We start from the raw sequence: 24,611 nt of genomic DNA, 5'->3' as shown, positions 1-24,611 counted from the left end.
CTCGAATTTGGTAAATATACATATATTGCACTACCACAACTAATATAGAATGTACGTTTTGATATATCTTAATATATGTTTTTCGTCTCATAATTGTAAATGTAAATGTGTTTAATTATATTTTTTTAAATAAATGCAATTTCTTTTTTGAGCATTAGCCTAAATACAGTTTTATAACATTTATTCTATCACTGAAATGGTCATGTATTGTGCATTATGTGAAAGACATAGACATATGTTTGTAGGTATTCTATATCAAAGATTTGGATGGACAAAATACTTTTTATGTGAGCTTAAATGCGGCTTATAAGGAAAATAGATTTAGTATAATGAAATTTGCCTACAGAGAATAGAGCTTTCATACAACCATACCCTGTGCATGATCCATATGGAAATGTGTATACCTATAATGAAAGTTTAGTCTTATGATAGGGTTAAATGGAGGGTCTACGATTTAAAAATTCTTTGATGGGCGTGACTTTTTAAAAGCGGTTTCACCCTTTGAGTATTATAGTATATCTGTTGATGCTTTGCTAATGGAATAATTGTATAGTATTCTTTCAGCTGTTCCACTTGGATTCCGTATCATTGGTACAATTTAGTTAATCACAATATTGATCAAACCATCCAGCGTTTCCTTAGAATGCGACTGGTTGCCAGCATGTGCCTTCTTCATATGATCTGAAAATAATATAGTTTATATGAAATAATTCACTTCATTGATTTCAATATATATGTATGGAAATTACTTTTAAATTTGATGTGGGTGACAAAGCGCTCTTGGCACAGATCACATTTGTAGTATGTATTGCCCGTATGGACTCGTTGATGCAGGCGCAATGACTTTTCAAACAGATACGACCGTCCACAGGTCTCACAGTTGAAATTCTTCTCAAGAACTGCAAATATAAATAACGTCTTATAAAAATACCAAATTCAACGATAAGTTATTATTAATATATATTATAAAGCAGGTATTTTTGGTTTGACATTTGTTTTTTGATGAATGCTCAAAAAACTATTATATCTGGAGACAAAATTTAGTTTTTAGAGATGACCTGAATCTAGTTTATACAGACTCGGGTATTATTGCGGCATATCGACTAATTGCATTTGAGACAGAAGTAGATTTTAGACGCTTGAGACTTTTCATTTTATTTTTAGATCTACCCTAGATCTCGCATATATATATCCAGAATATATAAGTATTTAACGGGATCACTTACCCTCATGGCTGCGCATATGCTGAGTTAGGACATATTTCAAGGCAAAAGCCTTGCCGCAAACATCGCACACATTGGGCTTTTCATTGACATGGGTTTTCATATGCCACTTCAGATCCTGAGCACGCTTATAGCGCTTGGAGCAGTGCGAACATGCATGCAGCCGATCCGTCGAGTGGACAGCCATGTGACGGTCCAGGGCGGACTTCATGTTGAAACGCTGAGAGCAGCTACCGCACTGGAAGAGACCCGTATACTGTCGTTCCCGTTTGCATTTGATCACTCGCTTATTGTTTGCAATGATTGGATTAGAGGACGCTTCGCGATGTGTATGATCGAGGGTCATGTGCTGGATGAGCTCCTGCTCGTGGTCAAACTCTTGGCGACAGGACTGAAACATACACTCGCTTCGCTCCTGATGGGTAAGATTTTCCGTGTGCCGCTCAAGCATATGAATGCGCTTGTCCACATAGGAGGCGAAAACTTTTCGAACGAAAGTTAACAGAAAATCAAAGTTTAAGTAAAGAAAGCGAATATATTGGTTACTGCACTAATTTGTGGGGGTGTTATGTAACAACAATTGGGTATTAGTGGCTTGCATGCGGCGCTCCAGGGTTGTGGACATATTATACTCGTTCACAAAGTGGCAATACGGCATATTGGTATTGTAGACCTGTAATCTAATATAAATATGCAATTCTTATGTTCTTAATAAATAGAAAATACGAAATTTGTAAATTGTTGACCAATTTCGCCGGCCAATAAACAACTTGAAATTTAGAGTTTGTATTTAATTTATGTATATCCTTGTCGAATAAAAGGTTCATTAGAGATTCCAAACTTTAAAACTGAACAATTATTGTCAATTTTAAGCGGTGAACGAGTATTATGCAGTCTGTCGGATATGACTTGCAAGGTGTTTGTATTTTTTACAAATTTTCGAAAACTAATAATTAAAAAAAATGATTAAGATATGATAATATATTATAAATATGTATGCACTTTGTTGACATGCTTCATTATTTTATTTTTCTAATAGGTGTATTAAAAAATAGCTGAACCATGTTTACCCTTAACTTGACTAACACAGAACAAAAAGCAGCAGATAGACTCCTTCAGAGTTTTTGGGCAAAAATCTTAAAAGCGTTTGCGATGAGTTTTTGATGATGCAACAGATGTTCTATTTTGAATTATTAATGATTTCTTATAATTACAAAGTCAACTTTCGATTTGTGAGTTATTCTTCAGCTATGACTTGATCACATTTCAATTAATCAATCAATTACTGGAAACTCACAGAATGAAGAGCTTTACTTTTTCTGTAGCACTTTAAATAATTTAGATATCTCATGGAAGCTTTCAAATATGGGCATTTCCAAACATAATAGATCAAATATAAAACAATTTAAGATTGTTCCAGGAATTGCCCATGGTATATTCTCCTTAATGAAACTCATTGAGAGCGACCGACTGATATTCTAAATTCGTTTATAGTGCTCCATTAATCTCCAGTTCCAGATTCAACTCACCCTCAGTGCAGATGGCGCATTTGAAGGGTTTCTCGCCGCCATGCTGTCGATAGATATGCCAACGTAGGGTTTTTACATGTATGAACGCTGTGGGAGATATATGTATTTGTATATGTAAATATATAAATATAATATTACATCGCACAATAAGATTTTAGTCATGGGAATGTTCTCTTATAGGTAGTTTACTTTCTTATTTTTGTATATGCATTGATACATATTAGCATGTATTCTTTTGAATACAGCTTTTCTGTGCGATTCTCACAAGCGCAAGGATGCCAACAAATTAAGTTTTCTAAGTATTCTTTCTTACGCTCATGTCTCTTCCAATGTTCGCTTCTTTCTCTTCCGCTCTCTCCTCTCCTATTTATCACACTTCAATTTCGCTATCTCGGTGACAAATTTTATTTTTAAGCAAAAAAGATGAATGAAATGCTTATGTGTTGTAGATATATTAAATATAAGTTATTATATGTACATATGATATAAGCAAGCGACCCACCTTTACCACAAAACCCGCAATACTCGCTCTTACGGCAGCCCGTTGAATGAGTTGCCTCATGACATTTGAGGTGTCGTTGATTGATGAAAAGCCGGTCACAGCCGCTGTGGCGGCATCGGAGCTGACGCTCCGGCTTGTGCCAGTTCATGTGGTAGCGTAGGCTTTTGCGCGTAAAGAAACGTTTCTCGCACATGCTGCACTCGAAGTCCGTTTCCGAGTGATACTTCTCAATGTGATGGTCGAGATTGTGGCGATCTCCATACTTCTTACCACACACCTCACAGACATAGTGTTTGACCACATGAACACTCTTCATGTGGACGGTGCGCGATGCGGTATCTTGAAAACATTCAGTACATTCTGGGCAGTTGTAGGGTTGATCCGGATCGTGGCAAACGCTTATGTGCTCTAGTAACTGGTGCTGTAGTTCATAGCTTTCTTGTGGCTTATAGCAGAATTTACAAGCATAGCTTACGCTAAATGAATTATAATCTGAAGCTAAGTCGGGTTCTTCAGCTGATGGTTGCAAGGATTCGGTTTCGATAATGTTAATTGATTCCACAAAGATTTTTATGGGCGTGGACGATTTGGCGTCAATAATGGCAGTGTTATCTGTTTTTGTTATTGTTGTTGTTGCTGTTGCTGTTTCTACTTCTGTTGCTGTTGTGGTTTCTGTTACTGTACATATTTTCGTCTGTGCTTCTGGTTCATCATCAGCATCAACTTCTATAATTTCTTCATCATTTCTATCGTACAGCAGATTCGCGTCGATTTTATCAAAAATGTTCGACAATTTTAATTGTGCGTCCTGGCATGCCATGCGAAACGTGTAAACTGAGCAAAACTTTGAAAAGCAATCGCTACAAATTTTTTGTGGCAGTCCATCATTTGGTGCGATCTAAATAGTATTCAAAGGAGTCCATAGTAAAAATTGAAGTTAAAATAATTATCCACGCAAAATTGCTTAAGGCCCATAAGAGAAATATACGTAAGCCCACTCATTGAACTCTTTAAATTTACGTTACGCTTGCAACACTGATTAATTATTTGTTATCGATAAAGCCAACAAACTATCGTTCGATCGTTACTCAGAGTGCAACAGATTTATTTTTGAATGTCGATAAGTTGATTCTTACCGATAACCCCATACGCACCGTTGCACGATCAAAAGCTTAATTGAAATGCAACGCACAGACGTTCACAAAGTGAAATGCACTTTGCATTTGTTTACTTTTCTGTATTTTAGGCGTGGACTCACCTGTAACTTCCAGTTGACAAACTCTGCGCGTATTTGCGCCATTTCACTCTGCCAACGCGTTGGATGAAACATATCCAGCCAATAGTTGTTGCCATTTTCGAAATCGCACCTAGCACAGGTGCGACACGTTTCCATGGCTGCAGCAGTAAACAAACTGAACAGTCAACATCAAACCGCGACGCCCAGCACCAAGTTGCAGCAGTCAGCAGACATACAAACATGCACACTATTAGAGCTTGCATATACATATGTATGTATGTATTTCTGCATGTACATATTTATATATTATTATGGCTTTGTTTTCGCGTACATGCAAAGTTATGCAACTTTAGAAATAACTCTAAACACACAACCGCACATATACAGCTAAAGTATTTGGCCACAGATGGAATTGGCTACCAACATCTGTTTCATTTTCAAGCTTTCGCATTTGGATGCTGTGAGCCTGCACCACTTTAAATATTTTTGTATGTTCCTTTACACCAATTGATGGGAGCAGCGAATAACTGGATTATTTAGCTACATCCTTAGTCAAACGCGAGATGTTGTCTGCGCCGCACTCCCGCCTGAACTGACCTTCACTATGTGCTTAAGCGAGTCTGTGTAGAGATTGAATTCCCACACATACACCCACATAAAATCACACTCAGACAGAATTGCAACGGGCGCATGTGTGTTAGCCCACCCCAGCTTTCGGACCCACTCAGCTGATTTGCTTTGTTTTTGTACTTGCGCAAAACCCAGATGGCCAATATGCAAAAGCTTAAAAAATTTGCACAGCAAAAAGAGCTTTGCTTGATGTAAAATATAAAGATATTTTTCTATTTTGTTGCATTTCAGTTAGTGTTTAATTTTATATTTTTAACTTTTGACTCTAGTTTAAATTGTAATATAGGTTATTATTTTTTTATGATTTTCTAGTATTTTAATGGTCTTCTATTTATTTTAATGGATTGCGCTTTTTAAATATAACGCTCGATGATTGAGTTTGAATTCGATAGATTCACAATAGATTTGAAATAATCGTTTATTATTTACTAACCTTGTTTGTAAGGTATAGGAGATTTTATTGAATTCATAAATAATATATATTTTATATGGTTCCATCCAAGACTTTCACTCCCTAATCCCTTCAACAAACAGTCAAATTGTTTTCTTAATTACAATTTATTCTTAATTTTATATACAGAAGCATATACACAGGTATATAGATATATATTTCTAACTATACACTTACTATAGAGACACCCTTAAGCAGATGCTCCACTCTTTATTAACTGGGCGGCAATATACCCAAAGCTCGTAAACACAACTTGGCCGCATTCATTTTGGCCTCCTTCTTGTTGTTACAGCCCTGGGTGGGCGTATAAGTCTGTCCATTGATCTCCACGGAAAAGAGGAACATGCGGCTATGCGACGGACCCGAATCGTCCCTAAGCGTATATTGCGGCGGCGTCCATTTGTTTTTCGATGTCAGCTCGTTGAGCACACATACGGGATGCTTGTCCTGTGCAGTGAGTGCAGCCTGTGCAATATTTGTGGCACTTGTGTTCTTTGGGGCTCGTACGCCTTGTGGGCGTACGGGCTGCTGTTTAATATCCTCGCGCGAGATGAGGCCACGCTTGTCCAGCTTAACCATTAGCTGTAGTGGCTGCAGAGAGCCGGTCTTGGTGCGACCCAAGCCTTCGCCCGGTTTCCAGCCCATTTTTTGCAGCAGAGCCATACCCATGCCGCCCGTAACTGGTTTGGTGGAAGTTAACTGATCCCGACGTGCCCACAGCTGTGGACCGCTGTTCAGTTCATGCACCTTCATTACCTGAGCACCAGTGCTTCCCGTAAACTGACCAGGCAGAAATTTTGAGCAGGCCCAAGAGGACATGTCCCTCTGAGCATTGTACATCATTTTTAAAGCCTCCGAATCGGCGGGATTATCCTGTTGAATCGTACAATTTTCATTGATTAATTGTAATTGCATTTATTTCAATTACTCACCTGCAGGCGCCTTATGGCGCTAAGACGTTGTGTAATTATGCTCGATACATCCATGCTGGGTGGCGTCGACTGCGGAAATATTGAAGCGTTGGGTACATGCGCTGCTGTGGATGGTATGGGCACCTCTGGCACAAAACGTTCTGGCCGATGAGCTGGAGCAGAGGAAGGAGCAGGAACAGGTGCAGAAGCCGGTATAGGAGCAGGAGTTGGAGCAAAAGCAGGCACAGATTGCGGTAGAGTTACAGGCATAGGCGACAGGCCATTGCAATCTTCGTTGAGATTCGCAGCAGGCTTGAAGGCGGGCTCCTGCTGCTCTTGCTGTGGTATCGTCTTGGCAAAGACATTGCGTTGCACATCTTTGAACATATTGGTGGCCTGTTTGGCGGGTGGCAGAGTAGGCAACGGCGCCAGCGATTCTTTTGGATCGACTGGCACCCAGACCTCAGACATACGATGAACCTGACCAGAGGAGACGGGAAATTGCATGGTTATAGCCTTGGTCTGATCATCGCGACGCGTGGACGGGGGCACTATGGGTGTGGAGTTGCGTATGTGCATAACAATCGGTTCGCGCTCCTTGAGCTGAAATGGATGATGAAATGCCTTGGCATTGCCATTCTTGTCAACATCCGAATCCTCATCTGAGCTAAGATCAGAAAGCATTTCACCGTTAGAGATCTTTTTGCAAAAGTCAGTGAGATCCTGCACACTGCGTCCGCCGTAGCGCATTTTAAGCAGCACCTTATCCTTCACTTCCGGCGTCATCTCGGCTACACCGGCCATGTTACCTCGCTTAAACATGCTGATCGCATTACGACGCGCAATCTCTAACAAACGTTTCTTATCAATGCCCAAATCTCTTGACCGGGAACGCGTTCGAGAGCGGGAACGAGAGCGTGTACGCTGCCTGGTGTTCGCGCTGCTCTGGTGGCGTGGGTGGCGCTTATTATCATTGGACTCTATCTTAACACCTCCGTAGAAACGACGTCTTCCATTATTGGCCTTTTCGCGCAGATATGTCTCCTCATCAGACAGTGAGAGCTCGTCGGATTGACGCCGCTCCATCTTAATCTTAACGGATTTGCCATTGTTAGCCTTGGTGCGTGCATGCTTGTCCTCCGATTTTTCCTGATAGCCATTGTAAAAACTATTGTGAAGTCTATCTCGGTCGCGCTCCCTTTCCCGCTCACGCTCTTTTTCCTTCTCTCGCTCCCGGTCACGTGGCCGCTCTCTTTCCCGTTGAATGCTATGGTCGTGCTCTAGTGCTTCCTTTTTTGCTGGCACAGCTACTGCATCCGCATTCGCTATAGCGTGTCTTTTGCGTGAGTCTATTCTTTCCTCGACCTTACCTATGGTGGTGCTTGTCTTCTCTTTGGATTTTTCTCGATCCTTGTCTTTGTTCTTGTCTTTGCTATCCTTGTGTTTGTGTTTGTGCTTCTTTCGCTTATGCTTGTGCTTGAAGTTGCCTTCAGCGGAGGCAACATCTGTGTCGCTGCATTCGCCATCTGATTTAATTGGTTTGTTACGCGACCTTTTTTTCTTCACCCTTTTTGATTTCTTATGCTTCTTTAACAGATTCTTATCGTCCAGCAACTCAACGGGTGGCGCTGCATTAAACACGCCAAATAGTTCGGCAAGTATTTCATTGGAGGATTTAACGGGTGCTATTTGCTTTTTGTCGTCTTGCGACGAATCGTTGCTGTTGTCACTGTCAGTGTCCGATGCCGTAGGAGGCGTGGTACTTTCAGTTTTCACCTTCGCATTTAATGCGCCAAGCTTTGCTTCGATCTCTGCGTCAATCTTCTCACGTTTCACCCTGACAACCAATGGAACATCACCCGTGTTCTTCGTTTGCTGTGACTGCTGTTCCAGCGTGCTGGCGCTCTCCGTCTTTTCAGTCATTTCCGCTTTTGCGTCATGCGGCACCGTGTAGTAATATTTATCCACATCGACTTAGAATATATTTTTAATATGTAAATATACATATATACACAAATGTTTTAGTTTTTGCACGCCTAAATCATATCAATCGATAGATTTGTTGGCCAAAATATTACCAAAAAATATTTTGCACATAACTAATAGTGATGTTACAATAACGATATTTTTACTTGCAGCGGTGTAGTTTATTAGTTTACAGCCCTGATAAATGGAAGCGCAGCCAACTTTAGTCACGTCGCTGTCACGAATTGCAATTTTTATATCAAAAGAAGGTTTAATCACTATATCGAAGGCTTGTACGGTGTCAAATCGTAAATGTAAGTGTAAAATTCAACAGCTCTTTAATTAGTGGTAATTTATATATTTGGATCCACGTTGGCAATATTCCTAAACGCCATTTCTTTTTTGTCTTATTTTTTCATCGCCTGGTGGCTCTGCCCTTCTTCTCCTTGTCCCCTTCTGCCACTGTCATTGTCATCGTGCTGCTTTGCCATGCAATTGTGTTGGTTCTCTCGATGTCGATTTTGTCGGAACTAACGAACGGACGTCTGTCTACGGTGCTCTCTGCTATGCCCCGCGCTCTGGCCTTTTGTTTGTGTCGGTATTTGTGTGTATGTCGTTAAATTTTCATTGCGCGTATAATTGAAATAACTAACAGAAGTGGACAACGAAAAATAATATATATAAGCCACGAACTTATTTGGAAATTTAACAGAATAAGTCTCTCACTTTGGATTGGAGGTTATTGGTAGACTCATATACCCACAGCTATATATATAGATATATATATTTATACATACATATATATATTTACCAACATACACATTGAAACAGTAAAATGACATCGCTGGATCAAAACCGCTTGCAAAATTTTAAAAACAAAGGAAAGGATCAAGATGTATGTTTTGCTCAAGTTTTTTGCACTTTATAAATTGTTCCTAATTAATTTGAATTATTCAATCAACAGGAGATGCGCCGTCGCCGAAATGAGGTGACAGTAGAACTGCGCAAAAATAAACGCGATGAGACGATTCTTAAGCGTCGTAATGTCCCTAACATCGACTCGAACACAGATGAGGATGAGCAATTACCCAATTCGATAAATTTAAAGAAACTTGGTCAGGCCGCCTCCGATCCATCGAAGCCGGAGCAACAGTTGGCCGCCGTTCAAGCTGCACGGAAATTGCTATCATCGGACAAAAATCCACCCATTGATGATCTGATTAACAGCGATATATTGCCTATTCTAGTTGAATGCCTGAAGCAACATAATCACACAATGCTCCAATTTGAGGCCGCATGGGCATTGACTAATATAGCCTCAGGAACTTCCGATCAAACCAATCAGGTAAGAGCTATTCATATTATTTTTGGATGAAAGAACATATTCAATTCTAGCACGAATATTTCTGCTGTCTAAAATTAAGGATACATTTAACATTTAACTGAGTTTGGACTCTATTTCAAATATAAAGATAGCACATATTTTTGGAAATTTAAGTATCGCAAGCATTAGTTCATAAGGTAGACCTAAGATATAAATGGCCGATTTATAACTTAAACAAAGAGACTTAGCGAACATGAAGAAAAACGTGCATAGAAACAGACGGGCAAATGGAAACTATATCAACTTAGCTATTGATACTGTCTGAATATAGTATACACATTATAATACAGTTCATCTATAATTTATGGGGTCAAATATGTCTCTTTCAGTTTGCTATACATTTCGTAATGGGTGCAAACACAATTAAGCTTTAAAATGTCATTAAAAATTTGTAAAATATTTACTTATATTTCTATATAGATTTTTCCCTAATATATAGAAATGTTGCTGATATATGGCTCAGATCATATTATTGTACTGAATTTTTCGTTGTTTTCTCTTTGCTATGTAGGTGGTTGCTGCCGGTGCTGTGCCGCTCTTCCTTCAACTGCTGAATTCACCCGCTCCGAATGTTTGCGAACAAGCCGTGTGGGCGCTGGGCAATATCATTGGTGATGGTCCCTTGTTGCGTGATTTTGTTATTAGGCATGGCGTCGTGCAGCCGCTGCTGTCGTTTATAAAGCCAGATATACCCATATCGTTTTTGCGCAATGTCACCTGGGTGATTGTGAATTTATGTCGAAACAAGGATCCGCCGCCACCAGCTGCCACAATACATGAAATCCTGCCCGCACTCAATGTGCTGATTCATCACACGGACACTAACATCCTGGTCGATACAGTCTGGGCCATTAGTTATTTGACCGATGGCGGCAACGATCAAATCCAAATGGTAATTGATAGCGGCGTAGTGCCAAAGCTGATACCGCTGCTGGGTAATAATGAGGTTAAGGTGCAGACAGCTGCATTGCGTGCTGTAGGCAATATTGTAACCGGATCGGATGAACAAACGCAGGTGGTGCTCAATTACGATGCTTTATCGTATTTCCCAGCGCTCCTGTCGCATCCAAAAGAAAAGATACGCAAAGAGGCTGTCTGGTTTTTGTCAAACATCACCGCCGGAAACGAATCCCAGGTGCAGTTTGTCATTAATTTTGGCTTGCTGCCGAAAATCATTGACAACCTGAGCAAGGGCGAATTCCAGACACAGAAAGAAGCAGCTTGGGCCATTAGTAATCTTACTATTAGCGGCAGCCCCGAGCAGGTATTTACATTAATCAAGGAAGGCGTCATACCGCCATTCTGCGATCTGCTCTCATGCCAGGACACTCAAGTGATCAATGTAAGATCTCGCTTCAATTGAAACTACTACAAATCATTTACAAACTATCTATTTATTTATTTATGTAAAGGTCGTGCTCGATGGTCTCAATAATATGCTCAAAGTGGCCGCATCACACATGGAGGAGGTTGCTAATTTGATTGAGGAATGCGAAGGACTCGCTAAAATTGAGCGTCTGCAAAACCATGAGAACGTTGAGATCTATAAGCTGGCATATGAAATTATTGAAAAATACTTTACAGAGGTAAACACTATAATTTTTTGATATGTATATTAATCCATTAACTTTCATTATTTGACATTTAAAGGGCGAACAATCTAATCTGGCACCAACCTCTGATGGCACAGAATACAGCTTTGATCCCAATACAGACAAAGTACCAATGAACCCCTACAATTTTTAATACCAATGGCTGAGCAAGACCGTATACAGAGAAACACACGTCTTAATTGGTGTATACTTAATTGGTATACATATATAGCATATAGCAATTCAATTTCAAACGATACTCTGTGCTCATTTACCAACTACAACACAAAAAAAACCAACCAACCGACTCTGACAGCAACAAAAAAAGGAAAGAATCAAATTAATGCACATTCTATATGACAGCTTGGTTAGATACACATACACACACACACACACAGATAACGCATAAAATCGTTACAACAAAATAATTTTTCTTAAATTTTTGTGTTTCCCATACATAGCTTATGTATGTAAAAAAAAAAAAACAAAAAAATTAAGCGGAGAAGATTTTCTTAAATTTGTCTGATGCATGTTGCAGTAGTTAAATCCTTTTTATATTATTTATGTTTTCAATCAATTGAATAAGTTAAAAATTATATTATGTCACTTCCATTTAAGTAAAAATAATTTTTGAAAACGGGCTGCAAAGGCGCAAACGAAATTTTGCAACTGCAAGAAATGTGCTAAACAAAACGCAAAAACAATAACAACTAAAAACAACACGCAGGAATGATAAAAATTGTAGAACTATTTGATTTGTAATGAATAATTTTAATGACATGTACGCCTTTGATTTGTAATTGAAATTACATATACATTTCTAACATGAAAAACGATAAAAAAATACGTGCATATTCTCTAGTTTTATTTTCAATTGCAGGAAAAGCCTAAACAAAAACACCTGATGTATACATTCTGAAAAAGAGGAAAACACTTGTGTTTACCTAAATGCGGCTTAAAGCTGGGCTAAGCAGCTAATCAAGTTACAGCTGTATATATGTATATATTAATATAAATACATACATAACATGCGTGCTGCGCAATAGACGCAGTTTAGGCTTATAATTCTTTATTTTGCCCCACTGTGCTGAGAGTTGGTTGAGTTGTATGTATTGTGAATCACACGATATGTATATGTATTTAAATTTTATACAGACTGCAACACATACATACTTTTCATTAGAGTGAACCTTAGGGGCTAATTTAGTCGAGAACAGTGTTGGGTAGTTGATGAATCAGCCGATTTGCCGAAATACACAGTACCTATCGATAGCTTTAATTATTATGTCGACGTTTGCCGCCTAAATGATTATCATTTCTTCCAGCTTTCAGTAGCTTAACTTGAATTTATATTTCCAACAAATGTATATGTTTTGCCCTAAAATTATTATAATTTTTATTTTTATTTAGTTTTCATGGTCTATTTAAATCTTAATCTAAGCTTAGATTTCCCATTCATCTATTTTAAATATTTTATAAAACAGAACTTTTGAATATTTTCAATGCTAAAGAGGCTTACATCCATGTAGTGTTAAACAGATAAACAAATGTGTGCATTGCAATTGTCGCGTGATGCACTCAGAGCAAAAAACGATATAACCTGCATCTTAGTGTCTATATTTAGCATCATGTAATCGTATTTGTATTTGTTATTTTTTTGTCTTGTGAATGCATTTGTCTGAGCTTTTAGATGTTTCCGTCAACATTACGCTGCGGAAATTGGCGGAGCCATTTAACGATTGTCAAGGCCAAGGACGTTGCGTTTCGTTTGCAATGAGAGAGAAAAAGTGTAAGAGAATTGGAACGATTGAAAAGTTTTAAGATCCACTCTTTTTATTAAAACCAGTTTGTTTTTACTTTTCTTGCAATTTGATTTTTAGAAAGTCTAAAAATTCATGTAATAGACTTCTCAGCTGTGATTCGTGTATGTATAGGTAAGCGTGTGTGTAATTAGGTCTGCGCTCTCTCACCCCTCAAGCTCTCACAATCATACAGAGAACGAGAGAGCGAGAGAAAAGAGCGCCAAGGTATGTTATGTATTTTAATCAAGTCTACGCTTTTGTTATTCACGAGCGCTAAAGCAATTTAGTACGGTTGAAACTGTCAGTCCGTACAATAGTCACAGCTCGCATTTGCCGTTGGTTTTACTAGATTTTTTTCTTCCGTTAATTTCGCACAAACAAAATGTCATCGACAGCCGCTCCCGCACCCGCACCGCCGCCACCAACACCACCATCAGCTTCTTCCGTGGCCTCTGGAAAGGGCATTCATACAAAGATCTACAATGGCATGATTGGCGTCTGTGACAAATTTGTGCCAGCCAAAATGCGACCACTTTGGATGCATCCAGCAGGTGGGAATACAAAACAAACATTTGTACACATCCATATGTTTAAAAAATATACCACGTGTCGCATTTGTATTTACATTAAAATATTCCATAGGTCCAAAAACCGTTTTCTTCTGGGCACCAATTTTTAAATGGGTAAGTCAACTATATCAGACAGATTGACAGACAGCCTGTTACATAATGAAGACTGCATGACCTTCGCTATTTTTCATTATCTCTGTCTGTCGCTGATATAGAAAATCTGAATGACATTAATACGCAAAATTCTTTGAGAGTGTGCGATTTGCTTTTTATGAACCTTTGTTTATACCGTCCGAGTAAAACTTGTTGGATGTGATTTTGTTGTTGTTTCACGCAGCTGGTTGTTTAGAGAGGGAGCACGCGATAAGTGTACATTAGTGTGTGCGTGAATTATTATTGCTTTTCAAGTATTTATTTATATTACACTCATAAATCGCGCATACTATAATGATGATAACAGTGGCTAGCGCTGTAATAGTAATATGTAATGTTAATTAACATAAATACAATTACATTTCAATTATTTTATTATATATATTATAGTATTTATTGCACGCGCCATAATAATGATATCGTAATCACAACATCAAATCTTAATTAACATAAATATGTTTGCGTTTTAATTATTGTTATCAATATTTTTATAGGGTCTTGTCGTTGCTGGGTTAAGTGATTTGGCCCGTCCGGCGGATACAATTTCCGTAGCAGGTTGCGGCGCATTGGCAGCCACAGGCATTATCTGGTCTCGTTATTCGTTGGTGATTATACCCAAAAATTACAGTTTGTTTGCTGTCAATATGTTTGTCGGGCTAACGCAATTAGTGCAGCTGGGACGGGCATACAACTACCAAATGGAGCAGGACAAGTTAAAGACGGAGGCGGATGATAAGCCAGCCTTAGCTCAATAAACCACTGCACACATCTGCTAATTATTCATGATGTGAACACGCACAACTTATATCGCATATCGAACCATTGCGCTTTACATTAAGTTGTGTTTTAGTTTAAGCGACTGGCCACTTTACATAGTGTGTTATTGTTGCCTTACAAAACGTGATTCGTACTGCTTAAGTTTGTAAATGTTTGAGGCTTCAAGTATATTTTTAATTTCACGTAGCATTAATAGAATTTTTGTGATTTTTGTCATTTTTGTCAAAAAACGAAAGAATATATGAATAAATACATTCTCAAGACTGTAAAAAGTAAATGATTATTTGAATTGGGGCGCGCTTACTTCGCCGATATGTATCGATAACAAATGAGTAGTTTTGTTGGGGTGGGTGGTGAATAGTCTTCACATCGCTGTGAACAGCTGTTTACACAAATAAAATATTTTCTACTTCATTCGCTAAATTAAAAATTAGTTTTAATTATGAATTTAATAAGTGGTATTAAATTGTATATTGAAAAGATGTGCACAGAGTCTGGACCCGGCATGAAAATCATATTACTAGACAAGGAGACGGTGTGTAATACCCCAAAATTCTTATTAAATTGTTTCACAAGGTTCTCCCCGCCATTTCCTCAATTTTTAGACGAGCATAATTTCAATGGCATTTAGTCAATCTGATATGCTACAACGCGAGGTGTATCTCTTTGAACGCCTGGACTCTGGCCGTTCCAACGAACGCTTAAAGTACCTCAAGTGCATTGTTTTTATACGCCCCACAAAGCAAAATATCCAACTGCTGGCCAACGAGCTGCGCAATCCCAAATATAGCGCCTATTTTATATGTAAGTGTAACAGCTGGCAGTCATTTAAAAAGAAAACACATTAATCGCTTAATACAGATTTTAGCAACATTATACCACGCACTGATATTAAATATCTGGCTGAATGCGATGAGTCAGAGTCTGTGCGCGAGGTGAAAGAATTGTATGCGGACTATTTGTGCGTTAATCCCAATTTATTCTCACTGAACCTGCCCAACTGCATGACAAATCTTAACTGGCTACCCGATTCATTGACACGCAGCGTGCAGGGCATTACGGCTGTGCTGCTGTCGCTTAAATTGAATCCGGTTATACGATACCGAGCTGGGTCACAAGTGGCGCAACTGTTAGCCAAGCTCATCTACGATCAGACAACCAAGGAATCAACTCTATTTGATTTTCGCGGCAATGTGGATGGTTCTGCACCACCGTTGCTCCTGTTGCTGGATCGCAGAGATGATCCAGTGACACCATTGCTGCATCAGTGGTCCTATCAAGCCATGGTGCATGAGCTGCTGAATATACGCAACAATCGCGTCGACTTGTCTGAACGTTCCAATGTACCCAAGGAGTTTAAGGAGCTGGTGCTCTCCGGTGACCAGGATGAGTTTTATGGCAGCAATATGTATGCCAATTATGGCGAAATTGGTTCTACTATAAAACAGCTAATGGAAGAATTTCAACGCAAAGCCAATGATCATAAGAAAGTCGAGAGCATTGCTGATATGAAGAACTTCATAGAATCCTATCCGCAGTTCAAAAAAATGTCCGGCACTGTGCAAAAACATTTGTGTATCATGGGAGAATTATCTAGCATTTCGAATAAGCGAAATCTGTTCGAAGTATCGGAGTTAGAGCAAGAGATGGCCTGCAAGGCTGAGCACTCGGCACAGCTGCAACGCATTAAAAAATTAATTGCTGACGAACGGGTCCACATCGATGATGCGGTCAAGCTAGTGGCATTGTATGCACTGCGGTACGAACGCCATGCAAATTGTGATACCTCCGGATTGCTACAGATTATCAAGACACGTGGAGGTAACACACAGATTGTACCCGCTTTGATTGAGTACGCGGGCATGCATGTGCGCCAGGGCGATCTATTTAATATGATGCGCATCACTGATGCTGTAAAGTTGACAAGAATACTAATCAAAGGGCTCAAAGGTGTAGAGAATGTATTCACACAGCACACTCCTTTGCTTAAGGAAACGCTGGAGGATGTGTTCAAAGGCCGTGAACTGGACCCCATGTATCCAGCCATCAATTCTGAGCTGGTGCCATATCGACGACCACCACAGGAGGTAGTGGTTTTTATCATTGGCGGTGTCACTTACGAAGAGGCATTTGCCGTACATCAGCTGAACAATGCTGGCTATCGGGTGATCCTTGGCGGCACCACCGTGCACAATTCCCAAAGCTTTATCAACGAAGTGCTTGCGGCCACGATTGGCACACAATTCAAACATACCAAATCCATGCTTAAGTATTGCTCCCCAGATAATCTTTAAGATCCCCAGCTTCATCTTATTCCATATACTACGATAAAAATAATACTTATTGCTATTGTTAACTATTTATGTATAATTTAAACCATTTATTATATATCGTTATATAAAATATATATGTGTTTGTATCATATTTTAAAAATCCACAAACTGATATATATACTTTGACTAAATTAGCAACAGTATAAGCTTTACTATGGGAACTTGATAAATAACTTTTCCTCTAGAAAGAGTTTCCAAATTAATGCACATATTCTGACATCCTGATGCTTGTCACCAAAGTGTTTGAAATAGATTCATTGAGAATTTGGGGGAGGTTTCCAAAATCCAAAATATACGATATCTATTTATTACAGAATTTACGGTATCCAAGCTACATTTAAAAAAACAGTCAAATTATCCATTTTTATATAATAAGGAAATGGAATGAGATATCTCTGCCTTTCTTGGTTTACGAATTCATCATACTGATTAAATATATATATATTTTATAGGGACTACCACGACTTCCAGTCTGTTATATAAACTTTCACAAAACCAATTTGCCTGATTTCCCATTTTCCATTTATTTAAGTTATAATACAATTTATTATGCAAAGTTTTGGGAAAACAATTTTCACATTTTTATGAAATAGATACTGTGTGAATTATCATATCTGCTTTACTTGGACAGCAACTGCTTGAAAATATAAGTAGAAACCCAGTTATGAATGTTTAACAGTTTAAATAATGGCTGTCAATGGCTTAAGTATTATACCAGAAAATGGCTGGAAATACCTCCATGACAACCGTTACGCAGGCTACCAAATCCACTTGACTAATAGAAAAGAGAATAGTGATTGTGAAAATAAAGTTGAGTATGTCCAGCAACTATTTCAACGAGATCTGGTACCAGGCGCAGCATGACTGTGAACAACTGGCCATTATCGACTACGAGCGACAACATCAGAATGTGGATACCACCGTAGCTACCATCAGTGGAGTTACGGGAGTTGTGTCTAGCTCTGTGGCTGCCGCAGCAGAATCGAAGTCCCTGCTGCAGGCGAGTATCTATGAATTCTATTTGCGGTACATATGCCTGAGCAATCGATTGGAGGAGGTCTACGATAACGTAAGTGTCAGCAAAAATCACTATTGCCAGAACCATACAACACCTAAATGAGACATCTATAACAGACAGAGTGAGTGGGTACTCTATTCCGCACTTGCTTGAAAAATCATAAATGTTTTCGCTCCGCTCATAAAAAATTTCATTAGTTACGGAAGAGTTATGAAAGCATGAAAGGAACAGATAAGAAGAGAGCTATTCGATCATTTGGACTTTCAAATTCACTTCCCACTTATTAACATTATATAGATCAATTCCACTTCTGTTCCTTGCAGATGATTCAGCCTCAAAAACGTGAACTGGTGCGCAAGCTTTTGGACGCTTGTCTGGGACGTGTGGTGGAGCTGAAGCATGATCTGGTCAATATTGATCTTATGGAGTTTAGCTACAACGATGAGGTAGTGGAGCGTCTGCGCCTGACACCCATGGAAATGGAACTGCGCATTCCACGTTACTTTCTGCGCGAGCGTGAAGAGGAGCTGGAACTACGGAAGCGCACGATGCACGAGCTTCTGATTAAACTGGGCTGGCTAGAGGAGCATCCACTAGAGGAGCCGCTCACCGAGATAGAGGCAATAAGACTGTTGCAGATGCACGAGCGTGCCCGCCAAGGTCGCCTCCGAGCCCACTTTATGAAGGAAATTCGAAAGGAAAAGGGCAAATCGGAAGACCGCACCGATAAGGAACGCACTGACTCCGGCTTAATGGCTGCCATGAAGATACAGAAAATGTGGCGCGGTCATACGGCTCGCCGAATAACACGACGCCGCAAGATGGACGAGATGATATTGATTGGCATGGTGCCACCACCAGCCTCTGTGCTCAAGGAACGTAGCGAAAGGTTTGAGCGGAACAACGAGACGGACGTTCGGCGAAGACATGTGGCACAAAAAAGCTATGCGGCACAGTTCGAAGCACGACAGTTAGCCATACAGGAGGAGATTAAGCTGAAGCATGGTGCCACCATGAAAGAGGACATTGCGGATGAGATTCGAGCCTGGATCAAGGATTGCTATGACAAGACGGGCAAGCTGCCGGATTTTCCTTCTGAGGATCAAGGCGGCTCGCTACACATCTTCAGTCGGCCGGGTACCGAAAGCGAACACAGTCGCTCTTCCGCGCGCTCCTCCAAAGAATCGCGCAAGACCAAAGACAAGTCCAAGTCTCCAGCACGTAGTGGAGATTTGAATGTTAACGACAATCAGGAAGAGGACGTTAACTTTCAACCAGCTGCATCAGTTTGCCTGCCCGATATACGCGCCGAAATTGAATTGTAAGTGTTTCAATTGATTGACTGACTGGTTTATTGACCGTTCTTCCGCAGCTTCAATGATACCTGGCGCGACAAGGATGAGACGGGAGCACTCAGCCAAGCGGCCTACAAGGACATGATTTATGCAGAAAAGTATCAGGAAGTGGAGCTGCAGTTTCGACGCGCCGTGGACGATGTAATGCGCCAGGAACTGGAGCTTCTGCAGACAATGGTAGGAAAAAAGGTAAAGAAGAGTAATAAAAAGACACGACGCTCCGGCAAAAAGAGCAAAAAGAAGAAGGAGAAGGATCTGACACCCGATCGTACAATCGAATCCTTGTACGAGGAGCTGGTCACCAATGGCATCATACGTAAATATCCGGAAATTAAATTAAAACAGTTTCTGGGCGACAAGGCGCTGACCGCACGCAATGGAACTAATCCCTCTCCAGGTGACATACGTCAGGTGCTCACCGAATACTGCATTCTGCCGCTCGGCTCTGAGGCAATACACAACTGTACGCCGCTTATACGTTCCGTACTGCTAGCTGGTCCGCGCGGTTCCGGCAAGAAGGCGCTGTTGCATGCCATTTGCACGGAAGTTGGCGCCGTTCTCTTTGACCTAACGCCAGCTAACATTGTTGGCAAATATCCGGGTAAATCGGGTCTAATCATGCTGATACATCTAGTGCTCAAGGTATCCAGATTGCTTCAACCAGCTGTTATTTATATGGGCGATGCAGAGCGTCCTTTTATGAAGAAAATACCCAAAACGGATCGCACCGATCCCAAGCGTTTGAAAAAGGATTTACCAAAGATGATCAAGAATATTGCCCCCGAGGATCGAGTTTTATTTGTGGGCACTACAAGTTTACCTTGGGAGGCGGATCAAAAATTCCTGCAATCGGTTTATAATCGTTTCATCTATATTCCGCGTCCAGATTATGGCGCCATGTCGCATGCCTGGAAAACGCTCTTACAGTAGGTATTCGCTGTAATCCATTTTTCTGTTGTTTCATAAACCAAATATTTTTCAGCGAATACTCTGGTGGCATTTCCAACTTGGATACCAGTGCCATGGCCAAAATATCGGATGGCTATACCATAGGCGCAATTGATGCTTGTCTGCGCGAGGTGATGACCTGCAAACGTAAGCTACAGCTACGATCACAGCCTCTAACCAATGCAGAGCTCATTAATGTGCTCTGGTGAGAATATATAAATGTATAGATCAAGTTGCCTTGTGTTAATGTTAATATATTCATTCCAGTTCTCGAGATCCCGTCTATCGTGAGGAGGAGGAGGCTTTCGAATCGTGGTGGTCTAAAACGCCATTGGGTCGACGCCGTCAACGTTTTCTGGAACTTGAAGAAGAACGCATGATCGAGGAACAGGCACAGCAGGCCAAGCAGGGCAATGGCAACAAGAAGAAAGGCCTTAATTAAGCCTTTGAAGAAACATTTCCTGTTTCCACTACTGTTTTAGCTTATAAATAAAATCCTTATTGCCGCATTTGCAGCATAGCTCATGTACTGCTAGCTTAAGTGCCTCATGCTCCTTGAGCAGAAGCTGCAGCTCCTGCAGCCTATCTTGCAGCATCGCCTGTCGATCGCCCAGGCACCACAGCAGACTGACATGAAATGAGGGCTTCTTATAAAACTGCTCCAGGCGATAGTCACGCATAACCGAATCCACGCAATTCAAAAGTTCCGACATCTTAATCGTATATGCAGCATCGAGCTGCACCGCCAAAAACGTCCTTGTGCGCTCTTCGTTTGTGTACACTTCAAGCTGGATAAAACAATATTTTATATTTTTAAAAATAAATCATATGTAGTAAGAAGTTTACATACCGAATTCAGCGTGCTATTAAACCTGCAGAACAATATAATTTTATATGTTGTATGCTATATCACAAAAATTATATACACACCTTACACAGCTGTGAAGCGCCTGCTGCAGCGATCGCTGAAACTCGTCAATTTGATGATATTGTAGCACCACAGTTTTGCTTAAGCTCAGATGCAGTGATTCATTAGACTGTAGCTCAATTTGTGGAGCAAGCCTCTCAATCGCTTCCAATTGAAAATCCTTCAGCTGCTCCGCACAAGTGAGGGCGGGTACATAAACAAATGTTGCCCAATTGCCGCGTTCGTGTTTAAAGCTACGTATGCGTCCGCCATGTAACGTCGGATTGTCAAAGTCATCCTCTTCATCATTGTTTTCTAATTTTGTTATCTTGGCGCCCAGCAAGGAAGCAGCTGTGGGTAAAGCCGATCTAATGGATTTTAAATGTAGGGAACATGGTATATAAGTATATGTGACAATACCTCTTTAAGCTGACTGATTTCTGAGTTATTGTCTCTGTTTCCTCGTTTTCAGAGCTGGAGCTGCTGTCATAATCCACTAGAGCCACAATATTCATAATAAGTTATTATAAAGTTTACTATTTTTGCGTCCAAATAATAATGTGACCATATACTTAAAACACCAATCGATTTTCTCTACACAACTCCAGCACGTACGATACAATTGCATATTAGTATCATACATTTTAAGTTTAAAAAGTAGAAGCTAGAGAAATTTGGGCCAAAGATTTCTTAACTTTTATGGAGTTTATTTTAAGATGTACTGCAGGCATGTAAATACTTAAAATTGGCCTATCGATATTTATTTTGCATTGTGGTATATTTTTGTGTCAAAATGAGGTATTTTAAAAATTTTCCTTAAACGTTCACACCGGCGTTGAGTGTGTCAATCAAAAGTCTCTCTCTAATTCGTCCGGTATATTTCAATACACTTATTTATTTTTGATTAATATTCCTGAACAATGCAACTGCATGCGAATCGCTAAATAGACGATAACAAAGTTACTGACAAAAACAATAAATACAGCACAAAATGCAGTTGGGCTCAAAGTTACATGTATACAAGGGCGAATGGGGGCTGCCGTCTATAGATTTCGAATGTATGCGTGCTTTGGTAAGTTCCGTTGCATCATAATCAGCAACTCCTCGCTATCGGCCATATCAATATATATATGTATATGAATTTATATATATATATATTTTATTGTTTTTTTTATTATATACATAATATACTCGTATTAAATATTTGTCTTTTTGGCGAAATTAACAGTGTCTACTGCGTTTCACCCGCTGTCCAATGGAAATTGAAACAAACACAAATCCTTTGCGTTCGGGCGCTGGGAAACTACCGTATCTACAGATTGGCAATGATAAATTTCATGGATATAAAGATATAAAGCGAATACTGGATCTTGAGGTGCGACAATATATGTATACACATACATAAGCCAGGTCAATAAACCACTTGGCTATTTATATCACATGCGATTGCTCTGCATATGTACCAATTGAGCGCGACATTAATATTTGTTTTCGTCTTTCAGGGTTATCCGGTCGATGCGCATTTAAATACGAAACAAAAGCATCTGTCCATTACATACTCGAATTGGGTATTCACACAACTGCATGCCTACTATCATTATTACCTATACGGTGAACCACACAACTATGATACGATGACTCGTGGCCTGTACGCTAAGCGTACACCATTCCCATTCAATTTCTATTATCCTTCAACGTATCAGCGACAAGCAAGCGATGTGGTACAGGTGCTGGGAGGCTTTGATATAAACGATAAGCTGGAAAAGCATGAGGGTGACTATGTAAGTGAATACTATTTATGAAGCTAGCATAACATTAATTAAAAGCCGGAGATCAATACCTTCTGGTTAGTTCTTTAACTGCATTTTCATTAATTCGTAAACTTGTTGCTTGATAAATTCAACAAGTATTCTTGTTATATACTAAGGGCGCTTAAAATCATACCGTATTTATTTATGAAATAAGCCCAATATGTCAAATAATTAACTTAGTCCATCTTTGAGCCACCGTTTCTGCTGTAGAACGAAGGATACTCTTTTGATTGTAACACATCTAACAATAGCTAGGATATTTTGTATATGATCTTCATCCATCTAACCTATAATTTTCTACTTTACAGCTTGCGGCTAATGCGAAAAAGTGTGTTAATTTACTTTCTCGTAAGTTGGGACGAAAAGTCTGGTTCTTTGGTGATACGTACAGCGAATTGGATGCAATTGTCTATAGTTATTTAGCAATTATCTACCACATAACACTGCCCAATAATCCACTACAAAATCACATAAAAGGCTGTCAAAACCTAGTGAATTTCATTAAACGCATCACCAAGGATATATTCCGGAATGAATGCTATAGTTCCATCAAACTAACAAAAGCACCCAGCCAATCGGAAACAACGCTATCGGCATCGGAGCGTAAATTCACGGAGACGGATCTGAACACAAAGATTATCGCTGGCGTCGGCGCCATGCTGGCGATGGGCGCATTTGCAGCTTGGCGAGGCATTTACACTCAGGTTAGCATGAAATCTAGAAATTTATTTCCAATCTTTTATCATAAATAAGTTATACTTGGCTTCAAAGCGAGGACATAATCAAAAAATAAATAGATCAAAATTATATTATATATGTGCCGAAAGAATTCTAAGGTAACTTTAATTATTTTTGAAATTGTTCCGGTATGTGTGTATTGAACATTGCTTAAACTAACAACCAATTTTTTTTAATATCATTTGGTCATAAGCTTTGGAAAACAGTTTTTGCTTGAGTTTCAAACGAAGGCTCAATCAAACTATAAATATAGCAAAAACTAATATAAATTTTTTTAAGGTAATTTTAAGTATTTTGAAATGGTTGATTTTAATTGTTCATAAACTTTCTATTCTAATTGCAGTTAACACGGTCGTCAACGGATTACGATGGCATCGACTACGAGGACGACGATATGGATGAAGTGTTGGATTAGGTACAGTTCTGTAGATATATAGTAACAACAATCGATGTATATTTATAAAACAACGCTGGAAGAAGAGTGAAATCGAAAAGCACAGCAGTCATTTTTCCATATGAACTATTTAAAAGAAAGAAAAAAACAAAAAACATATTAATGTACATACGATTTGAAACTATATAAATTATTAATGCGCCCTAAACTATTTGTCATTGTTTTTAAAACTATTTACCTATATGAAATTGTATGTTATAAAAACGAAACAAAACAAGCAGCAACCAAAACGTAATAAAACGTGCAACTGATGCTGAAAATTTTGAAATAAATTGTTATTTAAATGAAAATAAATGCAATATTGCATATAATTATATAAATA

At 39.4% G+C, this 24,611-nt stretch overlaps 8 protein-coding genes across 9 annotated transcripts; 5 read left to right on the top strand and 3 right to left on the bottom strand.

The window, feature by feature from the left end:
* Positions 1-179: 179 nt before the first annotated feature.
* Positions 180-5,049, bottom strand: LOC111603470 (zinc finger protein 2 homolog). 2 transcript variants are annotated; one of them, XM_023321060.2, is made up of 6 exons: positions 4,513-5,049; positions 3,255-4,152; positions 2,753-2,839; positions 1,227-1,706; positions 750-899; positions 180-681 (listed from the first exon to the last, which is right to left on the bottom strand). In XM_023321060.2, the coding sequence occupies exons 1-6, from the start codon at positions 4,645-4,647 to the stop codon at positions 599-601; spliced, it is 1,833 nt and encodes a 610-aa protein (XP_023176828.2). In that variant the 5' UTR covers positions 4,648-5,049; the 3' UTR covers positions 180-598. The 2 variants fall into 2 exon arrangements, 1 of the variants encoding a protein (XP_023176828.2); XR_002751690.2 differs by lacking the exons at positions 180-681; positions 750-899; positions 1,227-1,706 and adding an exon at positions 3,066-3,187 and having other exon boundaries at positions 2,759-2,839; positions 4,513-4,743.
* LOC111603471 (importin subunit alpha-3) lies at positions 4,160-11,719 on the top strand. Its single transcript, XM_023321061.2, has 7 exons — positions 4,160-4,242; positions 8,622-8,762; positions 9,104-9,343; positions 9,413-9,793; positions 10,344-11,174; positions 11,245-11,418; positions 11,483-11,719. The coding sequence occupies exons 3-7, from the start codon at positions 9,284-9,286 to the stop codon at positions 11,576-11,578; spliced, it is 1,542 nt and encodes a 513-aa protein (XP_023176829.1). The 5' UTR covers positions 4,160-4,242; positions 8,622-8,762; positions 9,104-9,283; the 3' UTR covers positions 11,579-11,719.
* On the bottom strand, positions 5,764-8,582 carry LOC111603469 (protein SON). Its single transcript, XM_023321059.2, has 2 exons — positions 6,505-8,582; positions 5,764-6,445 (listed from the first exon to the last, which is right to left on the bottom strand). Exons 1-2 carry the CDS (start codon positions 8,404-8,406, stop codon positions 5,786-5,788), a joined length of 2,562 nt encoding a protein of 853 aa, XP_023176827.1. The 5' UTR covers positions 8,407-8,582; the 3' UTR covers positions 5,764-5,785.
* A 1,784-nt stretch (positions 11,720-13,503) lies between the features above and the next one.
* Positions 13,504-14,926, top strand: LOC111603429 (mitochondrial pyruvate carrier 2). Its single transcript, XM_023321014.2, has 3 exons — positions 13,504-13,777; positions 13,869-13,909; positions 14,443-14,926. The coding sequence occupies exons 1-3, from the start codon at positions 13,609-13,611 to the stop codon at positions 14,701-14,703; spliced, it is 471 nt and encodes a 156-aa protein (XP_023176782.1). The 5' UTR covers positions 13,504-13,608; the 3' UTR covers positions 14,704-14,926.
* Positions 14,927-15,015: 89 nt separating this feature from the next.
* On the top strand, positions 15,016-17,075 carry LOC111603411 (vacuolar protein sorting-associated protein 45). Its single transcript, XM_023320993.2, has 3 exons — positions 15,016-15,260; positions 15,331-15,529; positions 15,587-17,075. Exons 1-3 carry the CDS (start codon positions 15,168-15,170, stop codon positions 17,017-17,019), a joined length of 1,725 nt encoding a protein of 574 aa, XP_023176761.1. The 5' UTR covers positions 15,016-15,167; the 3' UTR covers positions 17,020-17,075.
* Positions 17,076-17,662: 587 nt separating this feature from the next.
* LOC111603448 (dynein regulatory complex protein 11) lies at positions 17,663-20,835 on the top strand. Its single transcript, XM_023321034.2, has 5 exons — positions 17,663-18,127; positions 18,400-19,397; positions 19,449-20,357; positions 20,414-20,584; positions 20,647-20,835. The coding sequence occupies exons 1-5, from the start codon at positions 17,876-17,878 to the stop codon at positions 20,819-20,821; spliced, it is 2,505 nt and encodes an 834-aa protein (XP_023176802.2). The 5' UTR covers positions 17,663-17,875; the 3' UTR covers positions 20,822-20,835.
* LOC111603447 (U6 snRNA phosphodiesterase) lies at positions 20,366-22,014 on the bottom strand. The gene is made up of 4 exons (XM_023321033.2): positions 21,707-22,014; positions 21,310-21,654; positions 21,230-21,251; positions 20,366-21,167 (listed from the first exon to the last, which is right to left on the bottom strand). The coding sequence occupies exons 1-4, from the start codon at positions 21,799-21,801 to the stop codon at positions 20,850-20,852; spliced, it is 780 nt and encodes a 259-aa protein (XP_023176801.1). The 5' UTR covers positions 21,802-22,014; the 3' UTR covers positions 20,366-20,849.
* Positions 22,015-22,103: 89 nt separating this feature from the next.
* LOC111603446 (metaxin-1 homolog) lies at positions 22,104-24,527 on the top strand. The gene is made up of 5 exons (XM_023321032.2): positions 22,104-22,358; positions 22,515-22,661; positions 22,789-23,067; positions 23,406-23,801; positions 24,179-24,527. The coding sequence occupies exons 1-5, from the start codon at positions 22,278-22,280 to the stop codon at positions 24,248-24,250; spliced, it is 975 nt and encodes a 324-aa protein (XP_023176800.1). The 5' UTR covers positions 22,104-22,277; the 3' UTR covers positions 24,251-24,527.
* The last annotated feature ends 84 nt before the right edge of the window (positions 24,528-24,611 follow it).

The sequence above is a fragment of the Drosophila hydei genome, unplaced genomic scaffold, assembly GCF_003285905.1.
Source record: "Drosophila hydei strain 15085-1641.00,03,60 unplaced genomic scaffold, DhydRS2 tig00008147-arrow-arrow-pilon, whole genome shotgun sequence".
NCBI lineage: Eukaryota > Metazoa > Arthropoda > Insecta > Diptera > Drosophilidae > Drosophila > Drosophila hydei.
Note: the sequence above shows the minus strand (reverse complement) of the source record. Positions and strands in the feature narration are given on the sequence as shown.

What these genes read in the sequence shown, in the direction of transcription:
- LOC111603429 (XM_023321014.2), top strand. Translation starts at nt 13,609, where the DNA reads ATGTCATCGACAGCCGCTCCCGCACCCGCACCGCCGCCACCAACACCA. An exon ending in ACTTTGGATGCATCCAGCAG is followed by an intron (nt 13,778 to 13,868) that starts GTGGGAATACAA and finishes AATATTCCATAG; the next exon opens with GTCCAAAAACCGTTTTCTTC. An exon ending in GGGCACCAATTTTTAAATGG is followed by an intron (nt 13,910 to 14,442) that starts GTAAGTCAACTA and finishes ATATTTTTATAG; the next exon opens with GGTCTTGTCGTTGCTGGGTT.
- LOC111603470 (XM_023321060.2), bottom strand. Translation starts at nt 4,647, where the DNA reads ATGGAAACGTGTCGCACCTGTGCTAGGTGCGATTTCGAAAATGGCAAC. An exon ending in GCATATGCGCAGCCATGAGG is followed by an intron (nt 900 to 1,226) that starts GTAAGTGATCCC and finishes TTATATTTGCAG; the next exon opens with TTCTTGAGAAGAATTTCAAC. An exon ending in CACCCACATCAAATTTAAAA is followed by an intron (nt 682 to 749) that starts GTAATTTCCATA and finishes TATTATTTTCAG; the next exon opens with ATCATATGAAGAAGGCACAT.
- LOC111603448 (XM_023321034.2), top strand. Translation starts at nt 17,876, where the DNA reads ATGTCCAGCAACTATTTCAACGAGATCTGGTACCAGGCGCAGCATGAC. An exon ending in TGGAGGAGGTCTACGATAAC is followed by an intron (nt 18,128 to 18,399) that starts GTAAGTGTCAGC and finishes TGTTCCTTGCAG; the next exon opens with ATGATTCAGCCTCAAAAACG. An exon ending in ATACGCGCCGAAATTGAATT is followed by an intron (nt 19,398 to 19,448) that starts GTAAGTGTTTCA and finishes GTTCTTCCGCAG; the next exon opens with CTTCAATGATACCTGGCGCG.
- LOC111603446 (XM_023321032.2), top strand. Translation starts at nt 22,278, where the DNA reads ATGCAGTTGGGCTCAAAGTTACATGTATACAAGGGCGAATGGGGGCTG. An exon ending in TCGAATGTATGCGTGCTTTG is followed by an intron (nt 22,359 to 22,514) that starts GTAAGTTCCGTT and finishes CGAAATTAACAG; the next exon opens with TGTCTACTGCGTTTCACCCG. An exon ending in AGCGAATACTGGATCTTGAG is followed by an intron (nt 22,662 to 22,788) that starts GTGCGACAATAT and finishes TTCGTCTTTCAG; the next exon opens with GGTTATCCGGTCGATGCGCA.
- LOC111603411 (XM_023320993.2), top strand. Translation starts at nt 15,168, where the DNA reads ATGAATTTAATAAGTGGTATTAAATTGTATATTGAAAAGATGTGCACA. An exon ending in TATTACTAGACAAGGAGACG is followed by an intron (nt 15,261 to 15,330) that starts GTGTGTAATACC and finishes CTCAATTTTTAG; the next exon opens with ACGAGCATAATTTCAATGGC. An exon ending in ATATAGCGCCTATTTTATAT is followed by an intron (nt 15,530 to 15,586) that starts GTAAGTGTAACA and finishes CGCTTAATACAG; the next exon opens with ATTTTAGCAACATTATACCA.
- LOC111603471 (XM_023321061.2), top strand. Translation starts at nt 9,284, where the DNA reads ATGACATCGCTGGATCAAAACCGCTTGCAAAATTTTAAAAACAAAGGA. An exon ending in AGGACACTCAAGTGATCAAT is followed by an intron (nt 11,175 to 11,244) that starts GTAAGATCTCGC and finishes ATTTATGTAAAG; the next exon opens with GTCGTGCTCGATGGTCTCAA. An exon ending in TTGAAAAATACTTTACAGAG is followed by an intron (nt 11,419 to 11,482) that starts GTAAACACTATA and finishes TGACATTTAAAG; the next exon opens with GGCGAACAATCTAATCTGGC.
- LOC111603469 (XM_023321059.2), bottom strand. Translation starts at nt 8,406, where the DNA reads ATGACTGAAAAGACGGAGAGCGCCAGCACGCTGGAACAGCAGTCACAG. An exon ending in GCGCCATAAGGCGCCTGCAG is followed by an intron (nt 6,446 to 6,504) that starts GTGAGTAATTGA and finishes ACGATTCAACAG; the next exon opens with GATAATCCCGCCGATTCGGA.
- LOC111603447 (XM_023321033.2), bottom strand. Translation starts at nt 21,801, where the DNA reads ATGAATATTGTGGCTCTAGTGGATTATGACAGCAGCTCCAGCTCTGAA. An exon ending in AAATCAGTCAGCTTAAAGAG is followed by an intron (nt 21,655 to 21,706) that starts GTATTGTCACAT and finishes AAAATCCATTAG; the next exon opens with ATCGGCTTTACCCACAGCTG. An exon ending in TTAATAGCACGCTGAATTCG is followed by an intron (nt 21,168 to 21,229) that starts GTATGTAAACTT and finishes TGTTTTATCCAG; the next exon opens with CTTGAAGTGTACACAAACGA.